This window comes from Rattus norvegicus, chromosome 18, assembly GCF_021556685.1.
Source record: "Rattus norvegicus strain SHRSP/BbbUtx chromosome 18, alternate assembly SHRSP_T2T, whole genome shotgun sequence".
Taxonomy (NCBI): domain Eukaryota; kingdom Metazoa; phylum Chordata; class Mammalia; order Rodentia; family Muridae; genus Rattus; species Rattus norvegicus.
Window position 1 is genome coordinate 42,080,742 of NC_141551.1, and position 27,018 is coordinate 42,107,759.

A 27,018-nucleotide genomic window follows, 5' to 3' on the forward strand; every position below is an offset into this window, starting at 1 on the left:
TTTTGAATTAGGATCACGAGAAATGAAACATTTTTCGTTTTTAAATTGCACAGCAATTTTTCCTAAGCAGCAGTGGCAGCCGCAGCAGCTCAGGGAACAGGGCAAATGAAATATGCTATTTGCTTCACTTGATTACATGGACCTTGACTGCAAGCTCAAGGCCAAGGACCCTTGGCCGCTGCTACAGCCGCCACCACGCCATGGTCACTTGGCTTAGGAGGGAACCCTGAGAAACAAGAAAGTGATTTTTATCAACACAGGTTTTAATTCCATTCGGAAATAGGGATGGCCCAAGCCTGACTCGGCGTGGGATGAACGGAGAGGGTTCAAAGACTAATGGTTAACCAGATGACTTCTTTTGTCCCAAGACTCAGTCTCTTTTCCTTAGTCATGTGATTCAGTAAGTCCTGCCAATCTAGCTTAAATAACAGACCTTTCCTTCTGGATTTCCAAAGTCACAAAATGGAAGCCCTGTGCTGTGCAAGTGGCCAAAGCAAAGGATGAAGGTGTGGAGAGAGCTGAGAAAAAAACCGGCCTTTCTTCAGAAATTCTCTGCTGTGGGAGACAAGCTCGAGGGCATGTCCAAAAGCAAAGACAGCAAAGAAAGCTGAAAGTGAGTCACTGAACTTCTGTCTCTTTTCTGGATTAGCAAATATTCTGCAACCCCAAACCAAACGAGATAGTTAAGAAAAATAAGAACTGTGTTAACTGAACAGAAATCAAGTGTACTCAAAGTTTAGACAGTTTACCTGAGTGGGAGATAGTGAGAGCACTGAGCAATGGAAAACACGGGCTGCCCTTTCAGGACCCAACTTTGATTTCCAGCACCCACACTGTAGCTCACAGCCATCTGTAACTCTAGTCCCATGGGATCTGATGCCCCTTTCAGGCCTCCAGAGGCACCAGGCATGCATTTGCTGCACAAATATACAGATAGAAAATGCCTGTCTACAAGCTACCTTCTGAGCTAGCCTAGGCCAGGTGTTTGCTGTCCTGATGGGAATGGCAGCCGATGGTGTGACTGCATGCTGGAGCAATCAATCCCTTCACACCAACGCTTCTCTCTGTATCCGCTTCCACACACACAGCTGGCAATGATTTCCTAAATACACTCCCCAATTAAAACCTACTCATATACAAAAACCCTACTAAATAAGAAAAGGATGGCCTCTTAGCTACTACTGCTTCATACCCAGTTCACCAGGAACCTGGGCCCACCTAGGCAATCAGCACTATCTTTTCAGACACTGTGGCCATTTGGTCAGAGATATGCTTGTAGCCAATTCACATCAATGGCATTTGAGAAGTCTTGTTTGGCTGCTGTGAAAAAGCATCCAGAAGCTTCCTTTTCCTTCTCTCCCTTTTGCTCCATGTGTAGCCTTTGAGGTTGTGAGAACAGCTGTCTCATAAAGAAGGTAGTAGAGAACAGGGAAAAGGCTAGGAGGGACACTGCTGAGTCCAAGTCAACCTGACCGCAAGCATTAAATCTGCATTGGTGGCTGGTTTTCTAGTACATAAGGTTTTCTAGTATCTGAGCCTGAAGTTGTCTTCACCCATGCAGTGCTGTGCTGTCAAACTTTCCTGAAGGCACAGAAGCCTGTGCGGGTGGGACAGAGACTCTGTAAAGAAGCAAAACTACTTGGTTTCCCATCCTGATTTCAAATGAAAGGCATTCCTAATTACAGTGTTCACCAGAGAGTCAGTACAATTCCTTCCCAGCGAATTCTCAGCTGAAAGACGCAAAAACAAACGTAATGAGAAGAAATCAGGCCATTTACCTGCAAACAGAGCGATGTTGGCATGTTTGGCATCATAAGGGCATCTGGCCATTCCACTAAATTCATCCCCAAAAGTTTCCAAAGTATCCACCTAAATGAAATAACAAGTCTGAATTACTGCCAGTCCCAACAACAGTAACAGAAACTGATACTTCCAAAATGATTAACATTCAAAGTAATTAATAGGCACCTTACAAATGCATCCTTGCAAATGTCCTCTGAGGAATATCTACTGGTTTCAGGTAAGAAAAAGGAGGCTTCGAGAGATAAGTTACTTGATCAAGACTCTGTAATTAGCCAAGTGTGGAATTTGAGTATGTCTGATTGGCTCTTAACTTATTACAACAGACAGATTTCCATATCCTACTGGAATGGCCAGTAAATAAGCACTTTAAACTAAGGTATTTCTGAGGTAATTACCGGGAAAATCTACCTGCCCCAATTATCTCCTGAGTCATGAAGTCTATAGAGAATGAGCTTCATTTCTGGATTTGTTTGCCTTGATGAGTCCTTCCTTTGTGAATTAAATCCCAGTAGGAGACACTGGAATTTTTCCTCCAGTTCACTGGCAGAGCAGTGTGGCATCAGCCAAGGAGAAAAACACTCTCCCTAGCAAAACTCAGATGACCTCTGCACCTACCAGGCCATCCTCAGAATGAACTGCAGAGAAGTGGAAGCTCCAAAGGTGAAAGAATTCTGTAGGCCAAAAACTGTGAGGGGAAGAGCTGCTATCTGCTGATCTCAGAGCCTACCCTGAGCCTGGTTCCTTTACACTAAAGAATAAGAGGTTATAACTGATGTGCTTGTCAGTTATATTAGTCTTTTTCAGTATGGAGTTATAGAGGCAAAGAGAAAAGAGAGAAGAAAGAGAAGGAACATATGAAACCCTGGATTTCCTCCTTCTTTTGGACAGAAAGAAAGTCAATGCATGTCTTTCTTACTTGTGGCTATTACTCACCCTACAGGTAACACACAGGCCAGGACCAAAGGCATTTATGGATGTGGTGACTGCTTTCCAGCTATCCACTAAATTCCACTGCTCTGTCTTTCAGAACACAGTCCCCCATGTCCCTTGCACTGTGATGCAGCCATGTGACTGTGCTCTGGCCAGTGGCATACACTCCCTCTCAACCCTGGTTCTTTCTGTTTCCCTTCAGCATACTATAGAGGATGGCAGGACCCTCCTCAGATGGCAAACGTATTCTCGGGAAAGAGCCTGGTCTCCTAAATACCTTTGTAGAACAGACCCATCATCTCCTTGACCACACGTGACTGTGAGGAGTGCAAGGAGTAAACACTTCACGTGAGTCAGAGGTTAGCCCACCTTCGCCAATGGTGCTCTGGCTTCTGGAGTCTTGTCTTTGTTTCTTAAGAACTTGCTAGGAGGTAAGAGCTCAGCACCAAGTCCAAAAGTGATCTCTTTAACATTGCTGTCGTCACTCCCATCTCTACTGTAATCCTACTCTTAGCTTAAGGATATGTCCTCATCTGGGAGCTACTCAGTTAGACCACTGATCTAAAGACTGAGAAGCTTAAGGATATGTCCTCATGTGGGAGCTACTCAGCTAGACCACTGATCTGAAGACTGAGAAGCTTAAGGATATGTCCTCATGTGGGAGCTACTCAGCTAGACCACTGATCTGAAGACTGAGAAGCTTAAGGATATGTCCTCATGTGGGAGCTACTCAGTTAGACCACTGATCTGAAGACTGAGAAGATAAGCCTAAAAAAATAAGTCACCTGCAGTGACCAAGATGCCCAAATGAAGGTACTTGAAGAATTTGTACCTTCTGTACTAATGTCTCTGGTGCACGGATGGGGCTGGCCTTTCCTGTTTGTAACCACTTTGAAGTGGCCCTGTTTTAAATTATCCTGTGTTTGTAAGCTGCATATCCCAAACACATAAAACAACAGTGTTACAATATAACTATTTTGGGGGAAAGAAAATCAAGTCAGAGACATCCTTTAAAGCAATGTATTCTCCCTCACCAGACCATTCTTTATAGGGGTCTTTTTCAGATACATTATCTGAAAAAAGAGTTTTCTGTTGAACTCTACAGGCTTTGTAGTCTGTGGTTCTGGCTGATATTCAGCAATGGATCCCTGCATGCACCGTGCTGTGGAAAGGGCCTATCCTGAGTGGTACCTGCTCAAACCCTAACTCAAGAGGGATACGAGACCTTCTTCTAAAGAGGTGGTATCTACAGTTAAGTCAAAGCAGGAAGCAGTAAAAAAAAACAGATGTACTGGTTTGTGTCTTTGGAATGGTCCACAGACTAAACAAAACAAACAATACCTTGTGGAAAGCATTACTATAGGTGAGGGACTGTGAGAAATGGAATGTAGGAAGACCTATGGAGGCATTTTCTAAATTAATGAATAATATGGGATGGGAGGGGGCTCACTGGAGGTGGTGCCATGCCTGGATGCGGAAGTTTTAGACTAAAAATGAAAACAGGGTGAGCAAGCCATGGGGAGCAAGCCAGTCTGCAGGTTCCTTCCATGGTTTCTACTTCAGGTCACATCACCAAGTTCCTGTTTTGATTTCCCTCAGGGATGCAACATTACCTGGAGTTGTAAGCCAAAGTAAACTCTTTCTTCCCCAAATTGCTTTTGGTCATGGTGTCCTTATCACAGCAATAAAAGCACTAACACACCTCTACAACACAACCCACAGCATTACAGAGCTCCCACCTCCCAGTGCCCTATTAATCCCCAGTCCATCTAGACTGGAGGCAGCCCCATCACCTACTCTTAAAAGACAATCTAGGAGGCCTATTGTTACCTGTCCCTCCCTGTCAATTACAAAACCTCCCACAGGTTTTGTTGTTTGTTTTGGTTGGCTGGTTTTGCATTTTTTAGCTATGAATTTCTCAGTGCTTGGCCACAAGAGAAAAATCAACCTAAGTTTTCTGAAAAGAACCATTTCTTTCCTTAACTCCTAGGGCAACATACTTTTCCAGTCCCTTGTCATTTCAAGATCCAACATTTCAGTACTAGATAAAATCTCAGTGGCTCAGCAGATCATTTCTTGTGCCGTGTCTCTGCTTGGGCTACTCTCACTATCCAGAACGGCTTCAACTTTCATTTGTCTGACCTCCTACTGTCCTTAAGTCAGAAGGTAGAGATTGGCTTGTTCATGATTTTTCCCACCAAGCACTGGCTTGGGATGCACCACTTCAGATTTTGAGTAATCATGAATGTGTTCCTTGCCCTGGCAGAGTCTCTGGGTAGTGTTAACGTTCCAGCTATGAGATCGGCAAGTGGGACCATTGTAAAGGGCTCTCATCCACCCTGCTAGAGCTTCCACCCACTTTATCTCCAGTGAGGGTACAAACATCTGTGCCACAACTCCATAGACATGTAGTATTTCTCTTGGAGTTAGCCTTTCTAGTGGTCAATACTTCTCTGGCTTGATAGTCTCAGTGCTTGGCCACAGGAGAAAAATCAAATAAGTTTTCTAAAGAAAAATTGAGGCCCAAAGAAAAGCTAACAGGTGAAGCTAAGATGTTAGAGCATTAGTACCCTACAGGAGCTCCTAGATCCTCAGCTGTAAGTCCCCCTCACCCATACACTGGATTTCCTGGGTCTTTAATGCCAATTATTTCTTCTTCTCCTCCTCCTCCTCCTCCTCCTCCTCCTCCTCCTCCTCCTCCTCCTCCTCCTCCTCCTCCTCCTCCTTCTTCTTCTTCTTCTCCTTCTCCTCCTCCTCCTCCTCCTCCTCTTCCTCCTCCTCCTCTTCCTTCTCCTCCTCCTCCTCCTCTTCATCCTCCAACTCCTCCTTTCCACTCTTTTTCTTTTCTTATACAAAGGCCAAAGCAAGTAAGGCCATGGCCAAGCAAGCTGGTACAAAATTGAATTAAATTTCTCTCTTGCAAATCTTACAAGGAGAGTCTACAGTTTCAAACAGCATGCTTTGCCCACATCTTTTACAATAGAAATGCCTTACTCAGTAAGTGAGTTTTTGTCCTCAGAGAGGTAATCCAGGAGTGGGAGGGACAAAGAGAAGAGGAGAGGAAATCTGTATGCCATTATATGTGGTAAGCATGCAGTCTTTGGAACAATAAAGAATAGAGGCCTCTAGAAATCACCTTCACAAGAAAGGCTCTTTAAAGATGTCAGTCAATTCTAAACAACCAGGAAGCTGAGAAGCCTACTCAGGATCACTCTCCTGGAGCAATCCACTAAGCTGGGTAAGCGAAGGAAACCCTTGTGGTGTTGAATTACCCCCTTTAGTTGCTGCACGGATGATGTCAGTAAATCATGAAATACCTCCGAGCAATGTGGTTGCAACAGACAAATGACATTTACCCTGTAGTTTCTGCAGGAAGGGTTGAAGGCATTGGTTCCACAGACAAACAGCGTGTCATCGTTCTTCTTGAGAAGAACTTTAATGAAGTTGTGACATTCATCCTGAAACAGAGTTCAAACTGTTTTGAATGGAGTCCACTCAGAACAAAAGCCCGTTCATCACCACCAGCCATGATCCACCAACAGAAGGGTTACAGTGAGGAGAGTACCGAGTGTAAGGTTACACAGCTGGGTTCCCTAGTAACGTGGTCAAGTTGTTGCGAACGTGAACCAAGAAAGGATGTCAATGATTATTTCAACAGTAAATAACAAACATGGAGTAGAAGGGTAATGTGTATTTCTTTTATGTCACAGAAGAACAGAGAGCTAAAATAACCTTAATGCCAGATGTTCCAGAGTTCCTTGATGTGCAAGGCTTCTGATTGAAGACCACTTTTACATTGTTATTTGACCGAAGGCACAAAAGCCTGTGAGTTTGCTCTGCTATTCATGAGTGCTTCCACAGGCTGGAGGTGTGCCCTGGCCTCTGAAGTGGGCTACTGGGATGGGGCACTCAAGAGACTAGATCTGAGTCCATAATCCCTACTGTGCCCAAGGAGTTCTCGATGTAGTCCTAGCAGATGTTGTAATGTTTCATCACATTAAGAGCAAGCTATTTTTGCAAATTAAAGCCTTCAATAAGTTGATGGAAAAAGCAATTACTGGGGAAAAGGGAATAGCAAGATGCATTCAAATCATAGTCTACGGCAGGAGATAACCGTCAAAAATGTAACCTGAAGTGGCAGCTGCAGGAAAAATGAAAATTGCCTACCTTATGCTTCCCCTTCATCCTGCATGTGTCTACATCAGCCTGTCTAGATTTCCATGTCAGTTTCTGCAGGGATCAAGAAGGAAATCAATTAGAGCCCAGAGGTTGTTGCATTTGATTTTAGAAGTAAGAGCTCCCTCAGGGTAACTAGAGACTGAACATATATTTATTGAAAGCTTTCCACACCCCCTTCTCCATGATTAATTTAAACTTTTTGTTTAATTTTTTATTCTTATCTGTTCATTAAACTACAGGATGTTCTCCTTTTTGAGATAAGGATAAAGGAGAAGTGTGGGAAATTTATTTAACCATATCCAAAGCAACTTGCAAATTGTGCTCGTTTTAATAAAATGCTTGTAGCTGCCCTTTTTGTTCAGTTAATCAATCACTGTTTGTACAGAAGGCCTTTCCCTTAAAATATGGAAGCCATTTTATTAAACATAAAGTGGACATTCACTCTAGGCAGACGGGGATTTAACTCAGGTTGTGATCCTTCATGTAAATTTGTGGGCTAAATCTCCTACTGCAAAGTTTCCTTAACTAAATTATCCCCATGTGTAGTCCCAAGGAAAGCGCACGTTAGACGTTATAAATGTCTGCGTGATAATTATATTCCAGACCCTCATCAGTCAAGTAACATTCATGCTGCATAATGTTGAGGCTGAAACACTGGGACAGTTTTTAATGTTTTGGGGACAGAATTTTATTTTTGAAAAGTGGTATTTCCTTTGATAGACATGGCAGTATTTTATTAAAAGATTTTTTTTTGCAAATTACATAACACCCCGAATGTATATGCACACACTGATGAAATATGTGTTTGGGAATGTCTAATAAACCCTCAGTCATGCCTAAATCATATTTCACTAAAGGTATGCTGGCATCACCCACACCATTTCAATCACTGCTTTTAAAGTACCTATTTCCTAATCACCCCACTTTAGAAAGATGACTTTAAAAACAACTTACTTTGCTACAGTAAATTTCTTCTGTGTGGGATGTGTCTATATCAACAGTGTATATATGGTCTCTATAAAAGAAAACCAGAAATAAGAGTTAAGACAGTTCATTTTCTATGGAATAAGTTTATGTTCAGGACAGATAAACCTATGACCATATTTGTTAAAACACAGGATGCCCACATGCTAGAAAAAGGAAAGAATTCGGTATAAGAGATTATCTTGAATAATACTTAGCATTTATGATTTATCATGGTATCCGGTTGATACTTGAGGACTTCTGGTAATTATTCTCCTAATCTCAGAACTATCGAGGCATATATCCAGATCTCTGCTTGGAAGGATCTGAAGGTTACCCTAGTTCAGAAGCTGGAATACAGGGTCACATTGCTCTTGGCATCTTCAAACCCATGCACACGCTGCTTGGGATTCAACGTGCTACATTTGATAATTTGATAGACAAGATGGAATAAAGGTAAAATTGTTTCCAGAAGCTACCCTTTCCTCCACAGGAACATGCTGAATTGAAGTATAAATGTACTTGAGCTAAGGTTGAAATGTAGTGCTTCTGTTCACTCTCTTCTTTAGTCCTGAGTTTGGTTGCCTTTACAGTTTGCTTCCAATCTCCCCTTGGAAGGGGAGACACAGAATTGGCAGCTCAGGTGTGGGGCTATATTTAAACCTCCCTTCTGTGTGAGCAAAGCACAAGGGGTCTTTTTGTCTGGAACTGAGAAGAAAAGGAAGAAAAGAGGCACACTCAGTAGAGGGGGCGGCTAGCAGGGGTAAATCCAAACAGCTCATTTTTCCTTGAAATAACATTGACTTTTTTCTAAAATGCAGGAAGTCCTGGGGCTGGAAAATTATCCACAGCTTTAAACCAGGACCTCAGGGCTCCTGTGAAGACTCTCAAACCTTCTTGTTACTTAGAAAGACTCAGGGGCTGGGGGAGGGGAGAAAGCAATTATTTGTAAGATTTACATATGATATATGTGTGTATATATATATTCAAATATGTGCATTTACACATATATATTCAATTCTTGAGAAGTCTGTTTACTTTGCTTTCAGAGGAAAAAAAACAACAGAAAAATCATAAATGGTTTGTCACATGGAAATAAAAGGAGAAAGCAAGACTTACGGATTTCCTTGCCTGCTCCTGAACTGTGTGTGCACTTGTGTGTGTGTGTGTGTGTGTGTGTGTGTGTGTGCACTTGTGTGTGTGTGCTTTTGGCAGTGAAAGACACCCATTTGTGTCAGGGTAGTGAAGGAAAGACTGAGGCGTCTGCTTTACACACTGCTGAACTGGGAAGCTCCTTCTAGCTTCAGTGGGGGGCTGGCATCACTCTGCCCTTTAATTTTGAGACCATTTATTGCATTCGCTTATTACTTGTTTGGCTTTATGATGGCGCTATGGTCAGGCACATCATTAGACTGGAGTTGCCTATGATGTTGGCATTGTGTTTGAAATGACTGGATGCTTTTCCTTGCCCCTCTCCCCTTGGAAACTTAAGTAGAAGCTGAATCTATGAATTGTAAATTAACAACTGATTAATATGCATTGGCAGCTCCTCAGAAAGTTCTCAGATTGCCCCCTTTTGGCATGGTCTGTTTATGTTAATTAGTAGTTTAGAGATTAAAAAGAAAGAAGAATTTACAAAGTGGATTATAATAGGAAAGAATTGGAAGGCGTTCTTGCCACCAAACCCCATCAGTCCCAGGGCTCTGGATGGGACTTGGCTTTGGATTGCTGACTCCGATTGTCTGGGAGAACTGGGAAACCTTTTAAGAACAATTCCATGAGAGAAATCTCCTTTTGGACAGTGGCCATCTTTTTCAACATCTCAAAGATCATGTGGCTCCAGAGGATAGAAATGGTGCTTTATGGTCAACTATAATCCAGGGCAAAGGATCATTCCTTGGTGCCCAGGTACATCCTAGGATGCATGCGATGCTCTGACATCTTGAGTGTAGCCATTTGAAGACAAACTGACTTAATCCAAAGACTTCCTCTTTTCCAGTCCATTGGATACAATACTAAGTTGTTTGGCCGTGACTTGAGCCTCAGGGAAGGAATTAACTTCATTCAAATCATGTTAAGTTGCTAACCAGCAATCTGGTTGTCTCAGGGCAGTTTTGGGAAGTGTGAAATAAAAGGAAAGGCTCTTCATATGGTAGCCACAAAACTCTTTTCGAGATTGTTTTACTGTATATGGAAGGGAGGTGGCTGGGTAGAGTGTAAACGCAACAAGTAAGGTGTTAGACACTTGACCTTCAGGAAATGGCCAGTCTGTTACATTGCTTTAGAAAGGAGTACACTCCTTTTCCCCCTTTCTTTTTCCTTTCCTTGAGGTAGAGAGTTCAGTTGAAACTGTCTTGGTTTTAATGAGCTGGAATAATGAAGGCTTCTTAGTCTACACAACACCTGGCCCTGAATGTTCCTGTTGCCCTGGGCCTGCAACCCACGCCTATGCTAAATCACTGGCTACAAGGGCTGTCCGTTTCCACCTTTTTTGTTCCCAGTGCCTTAACTGTGAGGAGAACAATTCACAGGCGATACTGGAGTCAACGTATTTCTCACAGGTTCGATGCTTAACCATTTATTTTGATTGGCCTTTTCTTTTTTACATTATAAGTGTAATCTCGAGTTACTACTCTCCTACTACTTGTAGGAAATTAACAAGGATCCTGAAGAAGGAGCTTCCATGCTTCCAAAGAGGTGGGTACTGAGACCTCACTGGAATGTTCCATAATGAATAGCTACAAAGGCTGCTCTCAGGCAACAGCTATTAGACGGTTATTAACACAGGACAAAGAGTTTCACTCCTCAATAGGCAGCACAGGACAGGGAGTGGCTGTGTGGTCCTCACAGCAATGCTATCCTTGTTCAAATCCTGCAGCTTTTATTGGGCCCACTGATTTCCCATCTCTGTCCCTTGAAGTCCTTCTACAGGACGTGGAGGAGGCAGTTGCTCTGTCACGAGGTTGTTTTCAGGATCTAGCAAATTGATACTTATGAAGTTATGACTCCATTTTCTTATGTGGGCATACCAGCATGAGTGGCATCGTGAAGTGTTCATTGTTGGTTCTTGCAGTCAAGTCTGAGCTGGGCTTGGGACACTCACAAACAACACTTGTGACCTTTCACTTCTGGTTGGAATTGTGGGAAACAGGTTAATTTGGAACCTCCTGTGAATTTTTCTCTTTATGGTTCTACAGATGAGCACAGGCTTCATGAAGACACTTGCCTAACCTCTCACCTGGCAGAGGGCATAGATTGCCAGAGAAGCCATGGAGCAGCTGAACACAGCAACATAAGAACACAAGCCCAAGACCATGTGACACCTGCCTAGGTGGCATTTTTATCATTGTACTCCACTTTAGGATAGCAGTGTGTCCAGATGCCATTTCCCAAGGACGAGTGAAGCTTATTGTTACTGCCAGATATACAACATTTAAGAAACATACACAGTATTATACTTTCTCTGCTCACACTACCACTCGTTCAAAGAAATGGCAAATATCCAATGCAAACATACAACAAGGTATAATAGACACAGATCTCTGCACACTGTATAATACGTGGCGATACATCCAAGTTGGTTTAACAAACAACTGTCAAGTGGTGGAGTACTCTACTGTGTACTTGGGTAAATATTTGCATATATGTTCAAGAAACGCAGTGGATTAGTTGAGCCATAAGCCTCAAGATATGCAATTATTTCTCCAAAAATCCACATAAGGTTAAACAGACATAGAAAAAAAAATTCCCAAAAGGTTAAACAGACATGAAAAAAAAAATCTCAAAAGAATGATGGCTTGACAAACACACGTAGCTTTTAGCTTAAATAACACAGCAAGGAACCTCAGGTTCTTAGATAAGTGGGGACGGGAGCCTTCAGGTCCTCTGAGGTGCAGGTGAGAAGTCTCTTACCGAGCAGCAATGTAGAGGGTTCTGTTCATGATCATGATCATCTGGATGTCCAGCCTGTGCCTCTGCGTGGTGTTCCGTCCTGGCTTGTGGCCCACAAACACCGGATACTGTTTTGTATCTGTGAAAAGAGGAGATGGGGTAAGAGAGGGAAATGCAGATCAAGCCAAGAATCAACGGGCCAGTGTGAGGAGGAGGCGGGCCCCAGAACAAAACACATGTTTTAATTCAGACCATGCCACCATTTCCCTTCTCCAGTAAAGCTGTTACTTCAGGAAACATGATGAGAGGGCTCCTTGAGGATGATCGAGTTACACTTCAATTCCAGATGATAATTAGCCCAGGCTTAACATCTCTAAGTGTCATAGTTTCTGAGGGTTAAACTTGCCGGTCAACCCTTTGCACGAAGGTGCTCTTTTCTTCCCTAGTTTTCTTTTCATCTTCTGTGGAGTGCTAAGCCTGAGGGGGCAGGCTGCCAAAGATCTTGTCTCCGGACAAAACTATTTCAAAGCTGCCTTCCCCATCAATCACCACAAAGGCAATGTGGTCTGGAGGCGAGAGCCTTCATCCAGGAGCCAGAAGAAAAATACAGTCTCCACAGGCGTCCGGGTGGAATAATCTACCATTGAGGGGCAGCCCTGCTAGATTGGTTGACATTCTAGGAACTGTGGGAAGTACACTCTGGAGCTAAGCAATTGGCTAATCTCACAGAGAAGTGGGCTTTGACAGGACAGGGTCAAAGTGAGTGTAGCCAGTCGGGCGATCAGGCAGAGTCCATGAGCCCATTTTTTTCCCTTTAGTGCTCTTTGGCTGAGTCTGTGATGTGTAATAATATCTGACCTTTAGAAATACCTGCATCTCCACATCTCTCTGTTTCTAAACTGATAGTCTCCAGAGCATTGGCAACCCTCCAAAAGGCAGAAAGATGAGTCATACTCAAAAGGCTATGTTTTCTGGGGAGTTGTGGTGATGCAACTGTGAGTAGGGAACCACTCACAGATTCATCCCTGGATGACTACACTCTAACCCCATGGTCTCTGGGCTTCCTCATGGCAGTATGTTACTAGAGAGTGTCAATATACTTCATTCCCAAATAAGCTTGTCATATAATTATTCTAAGCTTTTTCTTCCATGATTCTTTAATTTCATGTATCTGGTCATCATATGGGGTTGCTATGGCAACTTCTCTATACCCTTTATCACGGGGTTACGTGACCATTAATGATTGTCAATAGCATATTTGGGTTGAAGTAGAATATCAAAGATAGAAATCTTATGTAGATGGAGATAAATATAGGGTTATTTAATGTTTAATCCCAAGGGAAGAGAACTTGACTACTTCAGAAGTGATAGCATCGACTTTGACCTTCTGACCCTCTGCTGTTATATAATTCAGGCCAAGTTGGCTCCTCATCTTTGTATATAAAATCATCTCCTCCTCCAGAGACTCCAGCTGGAAGCTCGGCACTGGTGCATCTGCTTTCTGTGAAATATCCTGGACATCTTTTGGTATGGTTCACTCGGTGTTTGGGGATAATTACATAGAAAGTGGTACTTGACAAAAATGTTCTTGAACAATTGTCTTTTGGAGGGCAGACAATAAAAGAGGGAATCGGATGTTCTTTCCAAAACAGAGGTAAGACTTTCTTCTTTTAGGGAGTCACCGGAAATTCTAATTATGTCAGTATCTACCTCTGACAAAAAGCAGGTATCAAAATAAAGTTATAAATGGATGAACCTTCTACAGGTCCAAGGCCAGCCCCTTGCTGAGACCAGCAAGCTTCTAAGGCTTTTTTGAAAAGTTACATTTTTTCCTCTTAAGTATTTCAAAAACACCCATTATTTTGTACATACGGGTCACAAATAAAAACATAACACTCTCAGTCCTCAAATGTCAGCAATATTCTCCCCTGTGGCTGGTGTGAAGGCAGGAGCATGCCTCTGTGTGTAGAGTAAAATTTCATCAGTAGGCTCAAGAGACCTTTCAAAGACTTGTTGGTGTTGCTACAACACTTGATGAAGCTATTAACAGTCTCCCTATCCATCCAACTCCATCCAACCAACCTGACATGAATCCTTGTCATACATCGAGTTTGAAATGACTGTGTCTCTTCTAATTCCTTTTAGCTTTTGGCTAGGCCGATGCAGGCTAAGATGCCCTCAAAAGCCACGGGGAGTGAGAGTGTGATACTTACAGTTGCCATGCGAAATACTGATCGGCTCAGAATCTTCTGGGAAACCAGCCCCAGCGCAGCGTAGCAGTGTGAGACACAGCAGTAAGGCTGCTGGCCTCATAGTAGGTTCAGCGGAGAGGCTTACTTCTCTACTTCACCCTGCCAAAGAGCAAAGGAGCCTGCTTACTTTTCATTTCTCTTTTGCAAGTCAGCTTCATTCAGTTCAATAAAATGCAATGGTCTTAAGATAACTCAAGACAAAAGGCTTCTGTTTTATGCCTCGTCCACCGTGAATTCATTGGTTATACTGTATTACATAAAGACAGTGCCCAGTACCCACTGGGCCCAATGTCACCCTGGCACTACACACTTTTGCAAAAAAAAAAAAAAAAAAAAAAAAAAAAAAAAAACCTCACTTCCTTTGACCAGGCCATTACAGGTCGTGGTGGCCGCGGTCTCACAACTGTAAAACTCTGGATTTCAACAAGTATGAACAACTGACTAGTAATGATCTAGATTCCTAGCTTCATTACGGAAGTCAGGATATACGCCATACCGTGACCCATGTGACACACACACACAACTGACCCTTATTTCCTGTAGCACTCCTTACTTAGTAGAGTTGAGATTTTAACTACTTGTTTGTCACTTCATAGTGACTTTAGACCTAAATAAAAATTACATAATCTATTTTGTATTAAAATGTAATTATATTATCTTCCTCTTTCCTCCCTGAAGCCCCGCCCATGCCCCCTTACTCCACATTAAACTCTCTTTTCGTTGAGATATGCGTTCACGCGCGCGCGCACACACACACACGCGCACACGCACACACGCACACGCACACATGTACAAGCACACGCACACACGCACACACGCACGCGCGCACACACACACACGCGCATACACACACGCGCGCACGCACACACACATACGCGCACACACACCCACACGCGCACACACACACACCCACACACCACGACCTGCTGAGTCTGATTAGTGTTGCTTGTATATACAGTTGGAAGGCTGACCACTGCATATTAGGAGTGTCATCCAGTCAGTGAGACTGATGTCTCACTTTCTCATCAATTGTTAGTTACCTATAGTTCTTCATCTGGGGTACACGATCTATTTTTTTTTTTTTTTGGTTCTTTTTTTCGGAGCTGGGGACCGAACCCAGGGCCTTGCGCTTCCTAGGTAAGCGCTCTACCACTGAGCTAAATCACCAGCCCCCAATCTATTTTTAAAAAGAATACCATTTCCATTCTGTGACGAGAATCTGAACTGGCCTCTTGGAACATCATTGCTGATTTTTTTTTTAAAAGAGAATCCTATCTCTGTGCATTTGTTTTGCAATGATGCTGTTCTGCTCAGCTGTATTCTGTTAAGGCAGCCTTTATGCAGAGAAAGATCCTTCTACATACAGCTCAAAAAAAAAAAAAAAAAGTCCCAGGGAGTTGCTGGATACAGCGAACACAGCCTCATGCTACAGTAAATACCACATCATTCTCAGGAGGATTTCAAATAAGCATTGATGTAGCAGGGAAATTAATGTAAAATGGGATATCGTTTCCATCTTTCCAGAGAAAGTAGTCTTTGAAGCAGCCTGCCAAAGATTATCATTTTTTTGAACAAAGCTATTCTGCAGTAGTCCATCAATCATTTAAGATTTGTGTTTAGAAATGTCAAACCTAGTAACCTAAATGTCTTTGAAAGTTAATTTGGCAAACAAACTGCTAACTTATGCTTCTGGAGCACCATTTAATATTAGATACCTATGTCTCTTTTCTTCATGCCAAGAAAAGCATTAACAAGTCCCGGGTGCATTGCAGGTTGTAATTTCACAGACACAGCTGGATCTTAATCATTTCTTCTACTGAAAAGTGCACATTAATTAATTTGCTTTATCTCAAAAAAAAAATCAAAGCGGGAAAGAAGTTGAGAGAAAGGCCTAAATAATTCTCTATCTCTATCTCTGATGTGCAGATTAAAATTAAACTTTGAGTGATTACTTGTTCTCAAAAGCAATCCATTCTAGAGACATAGCGTGTATTTACAGGACAGTTGACAACAGGTCCATTCATTTCCTTCTTTGCCTGTACTCCCTAATCTGGGGCATCTGAACACAAAGGAAAGAAGCAGGTCCCCATCGCTTCTTGGGAGCCCTGTTCGATCTAACATTAAAGGGGAAAGGCACTCAGTAATCAGAGTGACTGAAACACAAACACAGATCACACCAGCAGTCACATTTTGGGTGAGAAAACATGCGGCAGCAGTATTCTCCAGGGCAGAATTACAGCATGAGTTCACAGCATGCAACAGAGCATAGGAGACTCAGAGAGAAGCTGCATTCCCTTAGAATGTTGGAAAATATATGACATGTTTTTAAGGATATTTTTCTCTACGTGACTCATGAGCCTCTACCTTGCCACAGTTCATTCGCCTCTGTACAAATGTCCCGTAGGCTCAAGACCAAGTCCCCCCTTTTTAAAATTATATCTTAACTCTTTCTACCTTAAGATGGCATGGGGCAAAATTCTCAAGCCCTGCAGCTGGCAGGAAGAACAGTGTAGAGAAATCTGTGATGTAATCCCATGGCTTCTTTTAAAGGTTAACTTAGAGCCAACATCACGAGTCCAACATGTCACTGATGTATCTCCAGGCTTACAGTTGGGCTCTTTACCAGGGAAGAATAGTTAGTTGTTTCATATACTCCTGTATCTTCCCATCAGGCGATTAACAAGTTCATCACATGGATGAAAGTGTAAACTTAGCTGGCCTTGCCAAGTTGATCTGATCTGATGGGACCAGTATCTATCTACACACATAAATGAGAGGATGTTGCTTGATTTAAAGACCACATGGGGATTTAGCTCAGTGGTAGAGCGCTTACCTAGGAAGCGCAAGGCCCTGGGTTCGGTCCCCAGCTCCGAAAAAAAGAACCAAAAAAAAAAAAAAAAAAAAAGACCACATGGGGCCGCCTCACTCACTGTCTGCAAGTTCAGCTATGAATACTATTAGCTTGTGGACCTGACTGTAAAGGCATAACTTTTGACTGTTTCGGTAGACACAATGGAATCTTCTAGAATGTTCACACTCAAAGAAGGTTTTAATCGTAAGTGGGAGTGATGTGAAAACATGTCCAGAAACCCCTAGTTGTGGCCTTGACACAGGAGAAAATAGTGGTTGTTCATGAATAAAGTTAACTGCTATGAAGTTTCAGCAATTCCTTTAAAAACACTTTTTCTACTGACATCTTAGGAAGTTTTAACAATAACCAATAGTTCACATGGTCCTTACTACAAGGAAGGACATGCTAATAGTGTGACTCTAGGCAACTCAGTGAGGCTGGCTGGCTCTCCCTGTTTTGTCACCTGTAAAATGAAAGGACAGAAAATGGGATCGATTATAAAAGCCCTAAGGTTGAGACTGTATGTGTTCCCATGGAGCTGCAGAAAGGAAAAAAGGGAGAAGAGGAGAGAGGAGTCTAGAAGGTGCAGCACAGGGGTTGACCCTGAGCCGGGCCACCCTGCTGCCTTTTCTAGGCTAAGGCAACCATCGGGAAGCAGGGAAAAGAATCGGAAGAGCAGGTAAGATCTCAGACTGAGGAGAAGCGCTAAGATGGGGGAAAGAAGACAGATTCTGAGATTATGACAGGTCAGGCAGAAAAAGTTTTAAGCACTTGGGAAGCACACCTTCCAAGTCAATCACAGTAACAGCCCCTCTTTCTCCAGTTTCTTCTGATTGTTCTGACTTAGTATGTGGACAGAGAACTGTGCAATCTGTGTGTGATGAACAGGAGGGGTGGAAAAAAGGCCTTCTAGCATGAGCCTAGTGGATGCCAATGGACACAGCCTAGAAGGCTGGGTACATTGCATCTGTTGGTGCCAAGAACCACCAGCAGGCCATGCTGCCTTGTCCCAACATCAGAGTCAAGCGTAAGTAAGTCTTGGAAGTGCTTCTAACATGTCCGATGAGAGTGCTCCTGTCGGCATTTAATCATATTCAGAGTTTAGCTGGCATTTACACTGAACATAATCACGTAATTATGGCAATCCTGACAAACAGGCCTTATCATGCCCATATAAGGAAACTGAGGCCCAGGCAGCCAGCTAAGTCACATTTGTGGGCAACACATAGTAAACATTTACAGGGCATTAGGAAAGTGCCAACAGCAGTGATCATCACAGGGGAGAGCTAGCTCTCAAACCCCGATCTGTATGATTACAAAGTTTATGTCCTTCCTAGGACATCAAGGAAGGGGAACAGAGAAGGGTAAGGGAGGGTGCAGGTAGAAATTTCACTTAAGATAATAATTGAATACCGGTTGATGCATCTTTGGATAGAGTGGCTGAAAGTCCCTAATGGCTTCAGTCATAAAAATCCATAAACAGAGTATACAGTAACTTTCAAAACAGGTAGGCTCTCGGCCTCCTTCCGTTTTTATGAGCCTGTGATCACAGGCCTAAGGTGACTGAAAGATGTAAATGCTTCTCCACTGCAGCTTCGGAGGAACTGATTATCTCAGTACACCACTGCGCTAAGTGGGGCCATTTGCCTCCTGCCTGCCTCCCTGGATGGTGATGTCTTAAAGTCAAATGCTGCATAGAAAGTAGTGTCATCTGTTAAGGCCAGGAATGAGGCTGCCTGCTCCCGTGGTTGATAAAAAGATTGGATACCTCTCAAGCCAGTGAGGAACCTTCACCCAGAGAGGTGCAAAAGCAAGTGTTTGTGCAGAAAACCTGGCTCATTGAATGCTGGAAGCCCGTCACAGATAGAAACTGCTGATTATTCCCACACTAGAGGAAAATGTAAAGCATTAATGAGTGCTTAAATAGTAGGTGTCCTTCACTGACCTGGACAGGCCTGCTTCAAGGACTTCAGCATGAAGGATGCTGCTGTCCACAGGATGTGGAGGAAGGTGAAAGAACACATCCCGAATGAAATTAGAAGCAACTCTGGCCCATTGATTGTGGTGGAAATGGTCAGTGTGCAGGCTTCAGAAGACCATGAGGGAGAACCACCTGTCCCAGGATGCTTGCATTAAGAGCTAAGGTTCAAAGAAAAGGAGAGAAATCACTCTCGCCTCTTAATAAAGCATCAGCCTCTTTCTTAATAAAGCTGCATTTCTCTTCTTCTCGGCCATTAACAGAGAAATAAAAGCACCCGTTCTAGAGGAAAGGGAAATGCCACAGACCTAACTTTCAACACATGTGGGCGAGCAACGATGACGCTCAATGGAGGGTTGTAATAAAATATCGACTGTGGATAATAGATGGTCCATTTCGGGCCTGAAGCCGCTGGCACAAACGCACACAAAGGCAGTTGTGAATTCAGTAGTACTTGTAGAACCTTTATCTTATTTGTATTTCCCCCCATAAAGGCTGACATATGTCTACGATCTTTCAGGTGGAAGAAGGAATGGCATGGTTTTTTTTTGGGGGGGGGGGGTTCTTTTCTCTTATATATCTTCTCCCCTGACCACCACCATCCCCGAACATGCACCTCTGAGTCAGTGCCTTCCGTGGACTTTGCTTCGGATAGACTCGATCTCCGCAGGCCTGAAAACACGGAGGCAAGCGATATTGGTCTCAGAAATCAGCAAGACCCAACCCTGCGCGCCCGTACCATGCCCAGCTTTTTGCCATCCCCATCTCTTTTAAACTTTAAAAAATATTGCTGAACGCAAATATCTGCTCCAGCTGCAGCAACAAACACTCCTTTCATCTTACTGTTAAGAAAACCGAGACCCCGAGACGCGGGGTTACTTGCCAAATGTGGATCCTAAGGCAAGTGGCAAAGCCAAACAGCAGTTGAGGGCTCCCTGCTCCTACGTGGAGCTCTCCCGACATGACGCCGCCTTCAGAAAAGGAGCCAAAATTCATTCATTTCTCCTTGGCTTGTTGCCTGATGTTCATTTGATTTTCATCTCACTGACTGTTTTCTACTAGAAGCCAGGCACTGTGTGGAGGTGCTGATGCGGGAATGGGAACCCCATGAACATGCCCTGGACCTCTCGCAAGAAGTGGATGGGTCTGACAGCTCTTGGCAGGGAACCAAAATAGAAGGCAAATGTAACAATACCTTTTCAAAAGTAGTTAAGATTTTACCTTGGGCGGGAGTGTTGTTGAGATAAGTGGGGTGAGAAGACCTACAGAAGCTTAGGAAGAGCCCAGGCAGGTTTGTGAGCCACACTGCTCTATAGCTTCAGACAGTTCAGAAGTAAGGACCACACCAAGGTGGTTATCAGCCAACTCTATGCAGGTAGGACTTTGAGACACTCAGTTTGGTCTGGTACAATTCTTGTACCAGAGGAAAATTTGCTTAAGGAAAGTCAAACATTTGTCCAATGCAATGGATAGATTTTCTTCTTTCTTTTATTTTTTATTTTTCATTTTGTTAAAGTATTGTAACTGAGGATAAAGATTGTGTCTGGTGATTTTTCTTCTAATGATAGAACAGAACCAAAGGGTAGAGGAACTCTAAGGTCAAGCTAAAGGTGTCCTTATGGATAGCCAAACCTGAGCATGTGGGTCATTTTACATTAGTGTCCCTAATCTCCTATCCATTTTTTATTTCATTAGAAGCGACACACGTTAGGTGTAAGGTACTTTGCCCAGATGCTTACAAAAATATGTGCAGAATGACTTAAAAAGAGCAAACCATTGGGGCTTCTCGTGTTCTCAGCACATCGGGACCATCAAGTAAAAGGAAGAACCATTGAGTTTGGAAAGGACAACTTCCTAATAATTTATTCAACATTTTTTCTTCATACTGTTAATTGAGAAACCCCGGCCACAATTCTCACCTCCTGAGCTTTCGTCTCCTGGCCTTCTGGGCTTCCACCCTGTGGGGCGGTCTGTGTTCTTTTTCCATTGGATCTCCATCAACTTCAAACACGGCTCAGAAGGAATCCAAACAGCCTGAGAAATCCCTGCCCCTCCTGACACTACCAATCATGGATAACTGAAGCTTTGAAATTCTACAAAGTTGCTTATAAATGTTTGTCTTTGTTAAAAAGAGTCCTGGGACTAGAGTGCAGTGCATTTCTCTTGCAGTCAGGTCCTCTGGTGCTGGCTGCCTATGCCACCCTGCTGTCCATTCCCTGCTCTCGCAATGAACTCTGATGCTTTCCTTGTATGCCGAAGCCGAAAATAGAACTTATAAATTGACTAATGGTTTCTGACTGTACGAAAAGAGACATAATATCACTACAGGGACTGCTCCCTAATAGAACATCCTCCTCAGTGACGTCGACACTTGAGCGCGCGCGCGCGCACACACACACACACACACACACACACACACACACACCACAAACAGAACAAATGAGATAGAAGCACCATTTTCCAAATTTCCTTGCGTTCCTTTCATACTTACTTCACTAACTTTTTAAAAAGGTCTGCTTCGTGCTAATGATCTAGGTGAAACTGCAGGCCCGCGCGTTTAGGCCTATTAATGAATCCGGTAGACACTGCCAAGTTTGCCTAAGTTAATACCATTTTTATTGGTTGTGCTCATGTACTTTACACAGAGAGCAATGACTCATGAGGCTGGCTTTATTGACTGAGAGCAAAGTAATCAAGGACTTTCCCAAAGGCAGTTATCAATTTGCTTTCAGGTGGAGGGAAAAGCATCTGCTAGTTGCCCGAGTTGGAGCCAGCTCCGGTCACACCACTCCCTAAAATGTTCACTTACTATTATCTCTTTAAATAATAAGTCCTACCTTCAAAATCAATCATTATTCCCAAACATCCGGAATAAATGCTTCCTCAAGGCCAATGAAGGTAAGTTCCAGGAAGCTGGGGCTTTGTTTAAATGTCTCCACTACCTAATGATGTGCTTCTCTTCATAGGCGACTGAAGGGTCAGAGCACAGGCCCAGTCCTGTTTATTATAGACCGACGGAGCGCATCGAGGTGGTCAGCGCCTGGACAAACCATTTCGGTGTAGCAAAATGTTTTTTAAAACTGTCTCAACTCTCCCTAAGTTTAAAGGAAAACAAGATTTGTTTCACCCTACTCTGTCGTATGCAGCATATGTGTTCTGGAAACACAGGCACACAGCCCAAACAAAACACCCCCCCCCTCCCCTGCCGCCCTGAAAGCCAAAAAGTTTTTCCTCCTCATTTGGCTTCACAATTTGACTTGAAGTAGCATGAGGCCATTTGTTGACTGCCTTTAGAGTAAATATTTATGTGTTTCACTGCAAAACTATTGGTAAGTTTAATTTTGCTATATAGCTCTGATGATCAGATTTGGCTTAGCTGTCTCTCTGTCCCTTGTCAATCACCTGCTACATTTTAAATTCCGAAACACAAGGCTCCCAAGGTTTAAAAGAATGCAGGCCTTGGAAAAGAGTGAAAACAGGATCAGGTAAGGAGGGAGACCTCCCAGGACAGGGCTGCCAACTCAGTTTTTGCCAGACAGGAAACTCTCTGACGGTCACATGGTCTCTTATGAAATCTCCAGAGAATTTAAAAAAAAAATTTTTTTAACCAATTTATTTTTCTAGTGTCGCATTATCCTTCAGGGCTAATTCAGTGATTAGCAATTGCTGAGTGACTTACCTTTTCCTAATTTCCTCTCTTCTGTGGGTTTAATAGCAGCTTTACAGCCCCCACCCCCACCCCTGCAAGACACCAACAGGAAAAGGCTTCCACAAAATGGAGGCTCACAACACCGCCAATATCTTGGTAGGGAGGATTTTAGAGTGAACTGTGGGAAGCAGCTGCTTGGCTAGACTTGAAACCCCTCTGCTTGGAAGAGCTTCATTTTTTCTCTCCCATTTGACCTCAAGTCCAAGTGACTCAACTTTCTTTCCTCTCTCTCAAATAGGGGGTACTCAGCACAGGCTTTTTCGGGTTGGTGGTAGTAGGTTCTCCCAAGTAGTGCCCATAAGGCCAGCAGTTAGAAATCTCTTCCCCCTGTGGACTAAAAGAGCAAAGGACTCTGCCAGTTGCAGGCCATCCTCTGAATGGCAGTGCTAGGCCAGCAGTAAATTCATTCATTTCCCGACACCTGCACATTTGCTTTCTCTCCCACCCACCCCCCCCCCTTTTTGTAAAACCAGAGCTTAGTGGTCTAGGAAATCAAAGGGAGAATTTGGAATTTTGGATTTCCAGGATCTTTCCAGTGGACAACACGGGCTTAGAAGACACACACGCCCCCTCCCTGTCTAGTTTACTTTTCTAGTCTGCTTTTAAAAAATATCCTCTGCCAAAGTAATTTGCCATTAGTTTCCAACTCAGCTTCAGGCAAATTCTGAGGATAAAGGCAAAAAGCGGCCCTTTCTTTGCCAAAACATCACAAGGATGGTCTCTATCTCAGATGCTGCTAAAAATCCTTGCTTTTGCCTGCCTGTCTTAATTTGGTCCTCCACAGTCCAACTAGCTCACAGCACTGTTTTCCAGGCTCCTAGGATGAGTCCTGCTTACAACGATCAACTGCTTTGCTTGTCCAAAGTTTCAAAGTTTTCCAAATTCCTCCAAACAAACGAAACTTTAAAAAACAAAACAAAACAAAACAAAACCACAAAAACAAAAAAAAACTAAACCACCAAAATACATAGTTATGTCTACAATAGCCATACCCACTTTCTGGTACCAACTTCTTAGATGTTTTGTTGTTTGTTTTGAGGGTTTTTGCTTTGTTTTGTTTTCCTGTTGCTGTGATAAACCATTAACCCAGGCAACTTACAAAAGAACGTGTTTGAGTCTTACAGTTTCAGAGGGATGGAGACCATGATGGCGGACACTCAGGAGCGACTAAGATCTCTCATCACGATCCATATGTCGGACTCAAGAGACAGAGAAACTAGGAATAGCCTACAGTCTATTGAAACCTCAAAGTGCCAGTAACACACCTACTCCAAGCTAATGGGGCCATTGCCATTGAAGCCACCATTCTCCCTTCTCTTTCTAATGTGGCCCTCTACTCACCAGCTCATTTCTTCCTTTCCAAGAGAACACTGAGTATCAGGCACTAGGTAATCAATTTTTTAAATGGAGGAAAATGGAGGCAAATGGTTAATATCATATAACCTGGATGTGAGGTTAATTACTGTAGCTCAAATTACCTGGAGAGAAGATAAAAGGTGGTTATCACCAATTAACCCTTAAATCAAAAGGGGGAATCACAGTTCTTATAATTAATAGCACAACAGGCAATCACTGTAATTAGAATCTTCACCAGAGAGCTCAGAATAGGAGGAAAAGTGAAATTGTTCATAAGTTTAAATATGACAGGCAGATCCTGAATTAATGTGCTACCAAAGAGGAATGATGGAACAGGGAGAAAGAGTGTGGGGGACATCTGGCAGCTGTGGAGTCCAGGCCACTCCCCTTTTGTCGTAGAAGATCCAAGCAAGCACTGGCTTGCAGAGGGGAAGCAAAGGTGCACCTGGATTGTCTGGACCTGCCGGGGTCAGGGTGGAAGGTCAGGCACAGACGGCAAGCACTCCACAGCTTGGAGGCAAGTAAAGCATGAGTAGCAAGCACTTCGGAAAGGAGACAGCCCAGGTTCACTTTCAATAACTAAAAGCTTAAAACCAATGATATCCTTCCTGTTTAGTTAACAGAGTCCTCATCTCTACAGAGTGAGGAAAAAAGTCATCCTCAAGGGTGACGCAAGAATAGCACATGTCTCTTCAGTCAGTTCTTTCCAGAAGCAACAAGGCATGAAAGAAAAGCTAAGCATTCTCCAGAATCTTCAATGCAGAGACAGACAGGCAGGCAGGCAGGCAGGCAGGCAGGCAGGCAGGCAGACAGACAGACAGACAGACGAGGGAAGGAGAGGCAGGGCTAGAGGCAGAGGCAGAAGGAGAGGGAGATCACAGGAAGCTTGAGGGAGATTTCCATCTTGCTGAGAGTGATGGATGGAAGGCTGCCTCTCCTTCCAAGGTAATGAGAACTGTTATCAGTGATGGTTCCACTCTTTGAAAGTAATCTTATTCCAGAGGGAACAGTAATTTTGTACCTTATAGATAGATTACTCTCTTAGTGTTTGGGGAGTTAACCAGAAAACACCTCCAGACAAACACTGCACTGTGCACGTGTTTGAACACTGAACGAAGATGTCTTTCTCAACGTTCGGTAAAGCACAGAAGCTGCCTTTGGTAGCAGTTCACTCCCGTTGCCCATTAGCAGACATGCTGCTGGTAGGGGAGTAGGGAAGACTAGCCATGGGCTCTGCCAGGATTCTGTTCTTAGAAAACTTCCTGACAACCAAGGCAGATGGCACATTAACAGCTGCAGCTGTACTGTAAGGGTTCAAGAGTGAGAGGCACCATCCAGGTATTGACTGTAGGTCTCAACAGCATGCCCCATTGTCCAATTCCTTATCTGAAACTATGATCCTCTTAATATAGCCCAACCCCCTCCCCATCCAGGTTTATACAGGAGCTATCAAATTAGTCTTCCTTCAATTCAATCACTATACAACAGCTAGTAGTTAAAAGGAAGGAAGGAAAACAAGAACATGGATGTCATCATGTCCTGCCTTGTACAAAGCTCTCTGATGGCTTCACATTCCGTTCACAGCCAAATGAAAACCCCCACCCCAAGCACAAAAGGTGTTGCCTACTCCCTGCCTCCCACTTTCCATCCCGAAAGCTTACCTTTGGCTCCATCCAAATCTGTCTTAATATCCTCAAAGGTATGCACTCTATACACACTTGTCTTTAGAAGGATCATACACCAGGGTTTATGGAAGTAGTTCACGGTCATTCGGTTAAAACATCACCCTTCACCCTCCTTGACCCTAAACAAGCGTCTTTCTGACTTCCTGTCATTTTGTTCACACCTTTTTGCTATTGAGTTGAACCTACACAGTATTTTCCTATATATAGCTCATTTGCAATGGACTGTCCCTCTCTTCCTAGAATATAATAAAGTCCACGTGAGCATATTTACGCTGTTTTTCACTACCACCCCTCATTCTAGAACAAAGCCTAATGTATCATAAACTCTTAAAAGATACTCAGTGAATAATGAAGGGCCATTGCTTCAGAGAGTTTTTAAAAAATTATTGTTAAAATAAAAAAAAAAGAAGCCACGCAAGGCAAAAGCAGTCATCTCCACTACCTTGAAGACAACCGTTCTGAGATGAATCTGAGAGCAGTGAGTGGTGACTATGAGCAAATGACCTTTGCTAGGAATAAAGAGGGATTTCCCACGGTCCCAGAAACAAAACAGGAGTTGCCCTACTGTGGAGTACAGCAGGGCCAGGTGAATAGAAGGACAGAAGAGCAAGTATCCAGGGGACCCTGGAGAAGACTTGGGGCCAAATTACACACTTATGGTCTCTGTGTAGAGTGGAGAGAGATCTTGCTTGCTTGCCTATCGTTCTTATGTCCTCTGGCGATCCTTCCTCCCACATACTGGGAGAGCACTACTTACAGCAGGAAACCACAGAGGATCCAGCAAAATTGTGCTATGGACTCAGACTCTCTGAGAAGCTGCTTTCCTCTATTTCTGTTGATGAAATAATGTGCCTAGAATCTGAAGAGCAGAGTCCTCAGGGTTTGGCCAGCATCACTCACTTAGCTTTGCAGTCTGGCCAACAAGTGGGTATATGGGTCAACAGTCAAAACATACTTGCAAGGAGAGAGATGGCCATAATATATTTAGTAACATGGACAATAACCAGAGGTTTCTGAGGGGGGAGACCCACGGCATCCACAAAATCCCGCTTCGTTTCGCTCTAAAGTAGCTCAGTCCTAGAGGGTAACGGGTGTGTGGCCTTCTAGGAATGTCAACTGAATGTCAACCACTGGCTTGATGCTGAGACTCAATTGTCAATGACAAACAGACCCCATGAGCTGATTTAACATCACTCTTGTCTCAAATCCCTTCCCAGTGACTCATAACTTTCTCCTGACATCAGAACAGCTGGGCCAGCCAGCTGGAGAGAAGACATACAGATGTTGCTGGCTCTGAACTCTCGTTCACACTGTCCTCTCAGACTCTCTCAGTGGACCATGGGGTTAGGCGGTTCCTCTCCCCACGTGGGTGGGAAGAGAAATTCTGCCTGACCGCTTTCCTCCTTTAGCACGCAAGTGTG

The 27,018-nt window shown here is 43.4% G+C and overlaps 1 protein-coding gene across 3 annotated transcripts in view; it reads right to left on the reverse strand.

Moving 5' to 3' along the window:
• The window catches only part of Sema6a (semaphorin 6A), a 121,359-nt gene that overhangs the window by 44,983 nt on the left and 49,358 nt on the right, over positions 1–27,018 (reverse strand). For all 3 annotated transcript variants that reach the window (NM_001372354.2, NM_001108430.3, XM_087593097.1), the window contains 6 exon segments: positions 1,779–1,869; positions 6,090–6,191; positions 6,901–6,963; positions 7,867–7,927; positions 11,788–11,905; positions 13,980–14,117. In NM_001372354.2, the coding sequence (NP_001359283.1) occupies positions 1,779–1,869; positions 6,090–6,191; positions 6,901–6,963; positions 7,867–7,927; positions 11,788–11,905; positions 13,980–14,079 (535 nt within the window). In that variant the 5' untranslated portion in view covers positions 14,080–14,117.